The 10,911-nt window shown below is 47.2% G+C and overlaps 1 protein-coding gene across 1 annotated transcript; it reads left to right on the forward strand.

The window, feature by feature from the left end:
• Window positions 1-212: 212 nt before the first annotated feature.
• LOC149341583 (NPC intracellular cholesterol transporter 2-like) lies at window positions 213-7,991 on the forward strand. Its single transcript, XM_089541999.1, has 4 exons — window positions 213-288; window positions 6,460-6,561; window positions 7,464-7,645; window positions 7,905-7,991. The coding sequence occupies exons 1-4, from the start codon at window positions 213-215 to the stop codon at window positions 7,989-7,991; spliced, it is 447 nt and encodes a 148-aa protein (XP_089398125.1).
• Window positions 7,992-10,911: the final 2,920 nt, after the last annotated feature.

The following is a 10,911-nucleotide window of genomic DNA, read 5'->3' on the forward strand; positions in this document are numbered from 1 at the left end:
CCCAACGCCGCTCATGAGCAGAAGCCTGTCCAGAGGCGAAGAAAAGGTGTCCCTGCGAGGGCAGGGGGACGGGCAGAGGGGAGGACGCTGTTTTCACCCTCGTTTCTCAACAACGCCCTGCAGAGCAACCGAGAACCCCGGACTGCACGGAGTCGGAAGAATCGGAGAAACCGATACTGCACATGTTGTGGACGGGCGCGCTCCGTGAGAAGATGGTGCTCTTGCTGCTGGTCGTCGCAGCAGCAGTCGCTGGCGCCGCAGCTGAATCGGTGGCTTTCAAGGATTGTGGTAAGTGAGAACAAGAACTGCGCATCAACGCGAGCATGCGGGTTTGAAATCGTGAAAAGACCTGTTCGCGGCAAGCAAGAGATGAGGCAACGGATCTCTCCTCGCATCCTCAAGACCGCTGCAGAGTCTACTGGTGCGCGGTCCATTGTTTCGCGTTTTGTTTGACAAAAAAATCGCGCTGTGTTTTGGACAGTTCCGCGTGCCGACAATCCTAATGCATCAGAGACTTGGGGCCCTCGGTAACATACATCTTTGCTTTTGAGCGCTACTTTGTGGTTACGAAGAAGGCAAAAGGACGGAACAAGAACGACGGCCCACTCAAACGATACGCGAACTGTTTAAATTCATGAATTCCTATCTGGCGGAAGCATAAGAAGGAGTAGGATAGAGGGAGAACGAGAAGAGATAAGAAAGGCAAAAACACGGAGAAGAAATAGCCCCAGTGCCAGCTTTATAGCCCAGTGCCAGTTTAAATGACTTACAAGTTCCCGGGTAACTTTGGCAAAGCTGACGTGCGTAATTCGACATGCATATCCAGAGCAGCATAGCAAGTGTGCAAGCTTCTTTGAAAATAAATGCATTCAGCGAGAGCACGGTCTATCATGAACGGTCTCGCTGTCCGGATTTCGGGCAATAAAATTCGCCGACGAATCAATTTTTTGATGGCCCAATTTTAGTACGAACGTAGGATAGGTTGACCATCCCTGTCAAGCAAGAAGTGCGAACCCAGCATAATAATCTAAAGTAGATTAACAGTCTGTTGAACCTCCTGTTGCATTATCTGGGGAAATTTTAAAGGCGCTGCGCAAGATCTATCAAGGTTCCGCCCCTCCCCTAGCACCTGTCATTGTCCTACGAAATAATTTGCTGAGTTCGTATACGTCCTTCCTTGACACAGTGCGACCGCGAACATAGAACAAAAGACACTACGAAAGTCCTCGCGTATGAAAGCAGATATGTACTATCGGAAAGAGATAGGAATGCTGATAAAGAATACGACCGCAAGGGCACACGCACCCACTAGCTCTCTGCTTAGCAATGTACTGAATTTCGTGCTTTCTGCACCCGTTCTCCTAAAACATGTTTACCTTCTAAATTGACCCTATTAGCACCTCTTATGTAATTTAGATTTTTATCGTGCGACATTGCCACATGCGGTGAGCGGGGCGGGAGAAATAAGTCACTTAGAACAATACGTGCTAGCCATCAGGATGTACTGAACACCATTTCGTCGCGGTCGCATTTTGATAGTCGCCAAATGTCGCCCTGGTGATTTGCGATACAAGTGGGGTGCACGTTAAAGCATAACAGGTTTCCGAAATTCATTAGGAGCTTTCCACTATAAGTTACTCTATTCCTCTCCCTCCATACATTCCTGCACGTCGTGGTTCGTTATTGAGCGTGACTGTTCCTTCGCATTTCGTTTCTGAATTATCTCCCTCCAAACTCCTGTGGAGCCATATTAAAACTGCAGGATTTTCTTTCTTTTTTTTTCAAGAATCACGGCCTTTAGTGTGTCTAGCCGGGCAATGTTATTATTAACTGTCATGCTGGCATGCACAAGCACCGGGGACAATGATCAGCCAGATGACCACCCCATCCCGATATTCCTGGGAGCCCACGTTCCTGATGATCGAAGTTCTCTCCTCAGATGTGCAGGATAGTTTTCGAGGCGCTTATGTTAGCTCTCCATTGCTATGACCGGTGTATACAGGACCCCAAATGTGAGGCAAAGGCCAGTGTGCTCGAACAGTACGATGTGGCTTGTATGTATATTTTGAGCATTTTGCAGCGCAGTGTAACTTGCGATGAGCACGCACTTTAATTTTCGCTGAATAGAAAACTTTTCAGTGGACATCCGAGCCTTGACCAGCTTGTTCTGTCTTCTCCTCTTTGCACCCGTTTCTTTCCACAGGTCCTAAAAAGTCCTCGACATTACGCTTCACCGCAGTTGAACACTGAGAACATGGTGGTGTACCACCATGATGCACCACTAAGTTTCAAACTAATTTTGAATTTGTTGAGGAATTTCCAGAAATTCACCGACAAAAGGCGGGCAAACGACGGGTGCACTTGCGCAAGGGCCGCTTCCAAGCGGCACCAGGTGTTAGTAGCGGGTTCTCTTTTTATCAGGAGATAAGCCGTAACCCAACACATAACTCAGCATCGCGGTGTCAGAGCACCTCATCGGCGTAAAATGAGATAGTCCACATACGTGCAACACAGCTAAGCAGCCATGCACGCAGTATGAGGCGAACACCATGGTTCCGCCCCTGCAATGGATGGCTTAGGTCCTGCACGCTTGCACTCACATCTGCCGAAGGCCGGCTTTCGCCCGTAGAGCCACAGGAACGACATTTCTGCGCTGTGTCCGCTGCCAGCACTCCTTCTTCTTTGGCTCTACTGAGCAGGAGCACGTGGGGGCGGAGCAGCCAACACATGTCCCGCTAGGCGAAGATGGAGCTGGTTAAAGACGGTGCACCCCATGCTGGAGCCCGGTGTGGTGACGAAGGGAAAGGGAAAGAAGCAGCGATCGCACTGGATGTCCAACGCCGCGGAGATAAAGAAAAAGAAAATCCGCGAATACATAATAGAAAAACGGAGAAGTAAACTAAGAAAGAAAAGATAAACCAAGTCGCATAAAAAAGAAACGATTTCTCATATTGGTGGTAGAATAACGACATGTTAGCAAAGGATTAAAGCGGGTAGAGTAGATTACTGGCCGTTCCGCCAGTGTGGGTGAGCGACATAATTGTTTACAGGAACAATAGCGACGACTCGTAGAGATGGGATTCAGCACTGGCACTCCGTGCGGATTCTTCAGCGATCACCTCCTGTCACATCTCTCTTCATTCCGGACGTGCCCTAACGAGAGCGACGCTTATCAAATATTAAGATTTGGTTGGTCTAGTTAGTATTTACTAGCAAAGTTTTTTTTTTTTTTTGCGCTAGGGTGAACGGCTACTGCATGTCTCACTGTGGTTCCTTTTGTACGTGCTTCTCTCTCTCTCTCTCTTTTTGTAGTGAAAATACGTCTGGCACGTTTAATCAACATGCACTCGCAATACGGCCGCGTCATCATCTGCTGTAAAGACTACACGTGCGCAAAAGCATGCCTGTTCATCGAATTCTTGGTGTGCACCAATGCTTACAAGTGCGGAGAATACGCGGGGCCCATGTGTAGGAAACTCAGGGCTGTTGTTCCAATCGCGCCGCTTGTCCGCGAAGGTCTGGGACCATCAGGGCTGGGCTGTACGCTGTACAGTTACAGCGTACAGAATAAAGAAAATGTGTGCATCTTATCAGTTCATCAACTGATGAGCTATCAGGAATTTTACGTCTTTCATCTTTGCATCTGAAATAATTTTCATTTCGGTTCAGCACCCCGAAACTGACATCACATATCAAATCAAATCCGAAGTTTATTCTCAACATCCGCTACAATGTTAACGGCCTCCTTGGCAAAAAACTGTGAGAACAGCTTGACTGGGGCCAGAGAACCGCCTGCTTAGCAGAGAACAGCGCATGCAAGCGCATAACACCAACTGCATGACTAATTATATAATTAGGGGTGTGACTTTTTGCTTTAAACTGAGAAAACCGACAACAGCACGCTAAATTCAAATTTATAAGCCTGGTTTTAACCGGAAACGGTCGGTATTTATGACACGCTCGTCATTGATCTATGGCTTTATGGCTTTATAGGGGTTTAACGTCCCAAAACGATTTAGGCTATGAGGGACGCCATAGTGAAGGGCTCCAGAAATTTCGACCACCTGGGGTTCTTCAACGAGCACTGACATCGCGCAGTACACGGGCCTCTATAATTTCGATGCTGGCTATTCAGTAGGAGTTGTGCTCAATCAAAGGATAGAATTATGAAAGAACGCAAGATAGAGTATAGTGGTGACGCAACGGTACTGTTGGATTAAGTAGCGAATCCTTGCGTTTTGAGGTAATGCGCCGCTACTTTACACTCCTCTGCAGACCAGGAGGCTCAACCTCTTCTCCAAATGTCTGCTCGTGTAGCGCTGTATACTCTCGTCATTCATCACCCGCTTTGTACAGCTGTTAAGCATGCAAAGACACTGACTCGAAACAATGCATAAGCATCGCGAAAAATGTCATGCTACTCGCAGGCCACCTAATATGCCGCGTCCTCTTGACCAACACAGCGAAACAAACCAACAGTGACATGACAACCCACCTTCTAGCAGTTAACTTCCTCTTGAGATTTTGTCTGACGGTTGCATCATTTACCTTGTTACTTTTTTATAATGGCGATATCGTTTTCTTCAAGAAGCAGTACTTTAAACTCGACCATTTGTGCGGTAATTAGTTATTAATCGAATGCTCGGCCTGACACAAAGGGCACTGTGAGTGACTTTCTAAGTCACAGGAATGCGCCATGATCACCAAAAAAAAAAAGGTAATTCATCCCTAGAAAATAAAATTCGCCGAAAAAAGCTGAAAACTGCGTTCTGAAATACCACAAATCCTTTCCTTGTAAAAGAGGAAAAATAAACCAATTCGTTATTTATTTGTTATTTAAAATGTCCGCCGAATTCTCAGAAAATAAAAAAAACTAAATCCAACCCCTATATACTGGGCAATGAACATAGGCCGAAGTATTACAAGAAAATACGTGCAACTACAGGATTCTCGCTGAAAACATCTAGAAATACCTGTGGCGATAATTGCGCTGTCACGTTATCAGAATGCATAAGGAGGAACGATGACAATCTCATGAGTTGGAATTCGGGAGCAAGATCCCAACAAGCAAAGACGCATATAACAAGCCTGATAACGTCGTGGGAATTGCGCTGAAGAACAGGAGCCGCGCTTTCTTTCAATTGTCGCCCGAACCCACTGGCGCTTATCTTGGAACCAAGCACAACGGGAAGCCCTGTCTTGGGCAGCACGAAAGGCGCGAAGCGAGTGAAGTTTTTTACAAAACACGGTTGAGAGCGCTGTAATCGCGGCTCATCCGGGCTCACGGAGCGCGCTGTCACGTGGTATTTTTTAAACTCCGTGGGCTTCCGTTTTTCCGGAATAAAAACGGCCACGCTAAGTCTATCTCCTTTGAAGTGCCTGGGTTGGACAATATTTGTGGAGCTCCACAACTTTCCTATTGACGCCTGAACGTTTCAAGCTATATTTAAAAAGTTATTTTTTTTTTATCTCGACTAATTATTCAAATAGAAGACCGAAAAAATAGTACTGTAACTTTAGATAAACTCTAAAACAACATCTACCCGATTTGAGTTCTGAAGAATGCTTAGTTTTTTTATAAATCTTGGTCCAAGTTAGCTGGGACGCCCTGTATATGCGAGCATTATGAACGCCGCCACTCAGGTGGGCTGCATTGCGGAGCTGAATCCGATTCTTACACAGACCGATCGCGGCAGCATGCTGCGCTACGACAGAGTGGGCCCTATTATTGAAGCAGCCGTCTAAAAAACTGCGATGCGCGCGCCCTATTCGAACTTCATGGCAATTATTCGAAAACTTGACAATTTCGTTTCGAATAATTTTTAACATGCACTATATGCATTCGAAAATTTCGAATTTCGAACACCCCTAGGGACTTTATTTTCACTCTTGATTGATTTGTTTTGACAGGCATATGTTCTTCCGGGTAGTGACCGGGCCACATGTATTTCGTTTTTTACTTGTATCTATATATTTTCCTTGGGGGAGGGTGGGAATTGCGTGCTGAGAAGTGCCAGGGTTTTGGGGGAAAATGACGGTAAGGAAGAAAAAAATTACTTTGTGACGCATGAGTAAGTTCTAGTCTCACATATATCCCACGTATTGAATATGTTATCTTGTCTTCAACTAACTGTACAATCCGACGATCCTATTGTTGTATCCCATGACTTCAATCTTTCTCCTTGTTCACTCTTTGTGTCAATAATTCATTGACGTTGTTGTAGTTTATACTTTGCCTTGTTCCAGCCTTGTGCCTTGTTCCAGCGCAGTGGATTGACAGTATCTCTAAATAAATAACGGAGCAGTACGAACTGGAGATAAACAGACCAGAAAACTTTGGCTTTTGCTATCGATTCACGCAAGTTTGTTTAGTATCTCAAGCGCCGCACTTTATTTTGTCTGCCAGATCCGTCCGACGTCGACTTCCGTCTGATAAACGGTCCATGTTTGAAATCGCAGGTCACGGCAATGTGAGGAAAGTGACGATAATGTCCTGCAAGAAACAGCCCTGCTACGTCAAAATCGGATCAAGAGTCACTTTCGAAGCTACATTTATCGCACGTGAGTCGATTGCTGTTGCTTATTCGCCATTTCATATTTCCCGCCTTGCGTGCCGTGTCAACGAGACCATGTATTTTTGGCCTATGCGGTCCTAAAGCGACAAAAAGAAAGAAAAACATAAAGAAGTGAACAAATAAAATTTCACATAGAATGCTTTTCCAGTTTTACAAAATGTCCGCTTCATATTTGCGGGCATCCTACAATATCTTGCCGTTCATGCGCAATCCATTGTTTTCAAGTCTTTTCAGAGCTGGCACATTGTGGAACATTTAATGCCACAGTTGTACCCAGAAAAAAAAAAAAAGAGAACAACTGCACAGCCTTTGTACGGAGGCGTTCGTTTTCCTAAACATTTTTAATAAACATTTAAATCTGCGAGTGTATATCGCCGTCCCCCCGATGACCATTTCACGTGGAATTCCAGAGGGTTATTGCGTTGGGGAAAAGCGAACTTTTAATTGCTAATGTACGGGTTTTGGTACCTGCTATGGGGTGGCTATGGCTAGGGCGATTTGAAGTTCTAATAGGGGATTTTAGAAGTGGGTGTCTTGAAGCTGGATGGCGGAAGAAGTGGTGAAGCAGGAAAAGGCGTGAGATTATGCGGCGTGATTCAAGTGATGGGAGGGAAAGAGAGCGTTTGAGTGCAGTGATACTAATATCGTTGGAATATTCTGAGGTGATAATCCTGGCCGCGCGATTTTGGACACTGATACTGCATGAACCGCCTGGCACAATCCAAGATCTATCAACTTTCGCCTATCTCCAGCGGCCCAAAACAAACAATTCTTGGGTGGATCGAACAGTTCTACTTCCTGTCAGCATTTCTGTTATCTTGCTGTCATGCTACATGTTACATGTACGTATGTGGCGAGCGACTGAACGCGGCCGGTGTGTGCGTGCAGCGTTCACGACGCCGTCGGCGTTCAACGAGATCAGCGCGTACATCGAGCGGCACCGATTCCAGCTGCCGGAGCCGCACGTGGACGCCTGCATCGGCGGCCACATCAGACCCGCGTGCCCCATGCGCAAGGGCCACGTTTACACCTACCGCTACACACTGCCCGTGAGAGAGATCTACCCTGCGGTACGTTTTAAGGTGCATTATTCGTCACGATTGTCAGTGGTGGTCGGACGACATTATAAAAACACAACAACCACATTATTATTTTGATTATTATATTTGTCCGGTAGTGAAGAAAGGGATGGTCCTAATTGTTGTATTTGGTTTCGTACTGAAGAGTTCAAAAGCTCACTTGAACAAATTGATACTTTTTTTTGCGTGATACTAAATTCGTCGGGAGTTGTGATTGAATTTTAATTAATTTTAATTTTCGTGCTTGCAGACATCGGCAACTATCGAGTACAAGCTCGTGACCCGAGAAGGTAAAGTGATTGGATGCAGCCACGTTCCTGTCGTGATTTTCAGATGACGAACAGCAGCCTGACCAATTCTTCAGATCATTCAGGTCTGCATAGTAATTGTAGAACTTGGTTGAATAAATCTGGACATGAATCAAGTTGAGATTCGTATTCCATTTTAAATTGAAAGCTACAGACAACTACAACTACGACTATACTGCTGTGGCAAAAGTTTCGGTTTCGGTTTCGTATGCGTAGAATGCAAATGGCTAGCTACCGTCCAAGTCAATCCAAAAGCGACCAACCAATCGATAAGACCGCCACAAGATGGCGACACCATCTCTGCAAAACATTAGCAGCGAGAGCGGTGAAAGCACAAGTAGCAGCAGCACAACAACAACGACAAGCAAGAGACAAAAGACAGCGGCGGCGATGCTAGCGATAGATGACAAGGGCCAGGCCTCTGACCCGCTGGACAAAGGGATCTCGAAGAAGCAAGTTGCCGATGCGTACGCGGTGCATTCTACCGGGGTCGCTAAGATGATGCGCAAACGGAGCAGCGAGCCCGTCGAATTCTGCGCGGACGCGGGCTTCGGCAGCTTTGGCGGCGGCGGTGGCGTTGTCACCAAACGCAAGTTTACTGCCCATCTGAAGTTCGCGGACATTGACGCAGCCATGCTTCAGTGGGTTTTGGAGAAGACATCAGAAAAGGTTCCGCTTTCCGACAGTGCCATACAGGCGAAAGCCAAACAACTTGCACAGGTCCTAGGCACGACGGACTTCAAAGCGTCCAACGGCTGGCTGTACAAGTTCAAGGAGAGGCACGGCTTCGCGCTCAAGAGCGGTTCCAAAGAGGATGGAAGTCGCAGCACGCTTGAGGACATGGGCGCGGGAGTTTGCGGTCTGGGGAACTACCATCATGCGCTGCTCGACCACGACCCGGTCCGTGTGTACAGCTGCTGCGAGACGTCCATACTTTACAAAAGAGCACCATTCAGCGGCGGCTGCGAGCCCAGCCCCGAGAGCTGCTCTCCCGACGACCGGCTCACGGTGCTTTTATGCTGCAACGCTAGCGGCACGCACAAAATCAAGCCGCTGGTTATCAACAGCCAGCGCGAGACTCAGGAGGTGCGCGACAACATGCCGAAGCTGCCTGTTACGTACACCTGGCAGCGATCTTCGTTTATGACAAGCAACATTTTCCAACAGTGGCTGTGGGAGTTCGAGAAACAGGTGGAGCACAACTCTGTACTCATTCTGGACACGTGCCCCGCGCACGTGAGCGTCCAGTCGGACCGCGTCAAGCTGATGTACGTGCAATCCAACATGCGCGAGCTGCAGCCTCTTTATGGGGGCGTCCTCAATGTTTTCAAATGCAAGTACAGGGCCGACCTGGTGGTGCACTATCTCAACTACCCCGACCTGAGCAATCGCATCTCCATTCTGGACGCCCTGCTACTGCTGGGAGAAGCCTGGAGCCATGTGCCGCGCGAGACCATTGTCAACTGCTGGGTGCGTTCGCAGCTGCTGCCCGTGCGCATGTGTGCAGGGCGCTCGCAGAACGGCGACAACGATCCGATGGACCAGCTATGCTCATCGCTTAAGAAGGTGCGCCCTGACATTACACGCAAGGACATCGAAGACTACCTGCACTGTGACGACTCTTGCTCCACCACGTATAGCTTCAGTGAGGAGGCCATCGAATGTGCCAAGCCAGGCATTACTGAGGCCCCTCCCCATTCGCAGTACCAGCACAGCAGCTGTCCGACAAACCTGCGTCCCGGAGAAATCCTGGGCATGCTGGACAAAATGGAGCAGTTCTTCACCCACCAGGCACTTACGAGCACCAATGACCTGCTGGCCATCCACAGCCTTCGAAGCAAAACCATACAGATAGCCAGCAATGACTTCCAAACTGAGTGATTCATTGTCTTCCTTCCTCACGGGTCTAGGCAACCAGTTTTTGGCAAAGTAGGTGGAATTACTTAGAATAGTTTGTGCTGGTATGCCTGGGCCTCAATTAGCATGTAACATTTCTAAATAGCCCACACAAAGCTATGCGAGCTGGCTGGTGCATGTAGCTCCATGAGGCATCGAATGACTACTTAGGCAGGGATATGGTCTGTTCAAAGTGTGAGCATGAGTTGAGTAACATCAGGGTCCCTTTACACAACTGGTTTGCACTGCACCGTGCTGATGCAGCTGAACATGCAGTCCTAATTAAAAGATTGCCCCTCGGGGGACAATATGAACCTCGAATAGTGCATGCAGGTCACTCAGTCGTGTAATTTAACTCCATCCATCTGCGAGATGTTGCAAAGGTGTCAAATATTAAGCACCACTACAGTAAAAAATCGGAGCAGCCATTTAGCATGATAGTGTTTTTTTTTAACGTATGAATGATATGAAGTCAGCACTTTCTGAACACTTGTTTAGGTGTGGCAAATGCAATCTTGTAAACTCAAGAAACTTAAGCTGAAGTCTAATCTTGTAACAGAGTGCTGTCATGAAGGGGTACAGTCATTCATCGGAAGGATGTAGTCCCAGGCTTGTATTCCCTTAATCTGTATACTCATTCCATGTAATGGTCAACAGGCACCATATTCAATGTGGGGTGCTTCTGGCAAGCTTCCAGTTTAGTTGCTGTTAAAGGCTGTTCTTTCTTGTACTGTCAGGTACAAAATGTTTGGACAGATCATTCTGAATCCCGGCCGCGGCGGTCGAATTTCTATGGAGGCGAAATTCTAGAGGCCCGTGTACTGTGCGATGTCAGTGCACGTTAAAGAACCCCAGGTGGTCGAAATTTCCGGAGCCCTTCACTACGGCGTCATAGCCTGAATTGCTTTGGGACGTTAAACCCTATAAACCAAACCATTCTGTAGTTCTTCCATCAGTCACAGTACAAATTGCTTTGCATGTACCCTGGCCAAGCAGTAAAGGCCATGTTTTCTTAGTAATCTTTTGAACAAACTTGAGTAGCTTAAAGTGAAG

This window comes from Amblyomma mixtum, chromosome 5 (assembly GCF_055824585.1).
Source record: "Amblyomma mixtum isolate Tamu chromosome 5, ASM5582458v1, whole genome shotgun sequence".
In the NCBI taxonomy this organism is placed as follows: Eukaryota; Metazoa; Arthropoda; class Arachnida; order Ixodida; family Ixodidae; genus Amblyomma; species Amblyomma mixtum.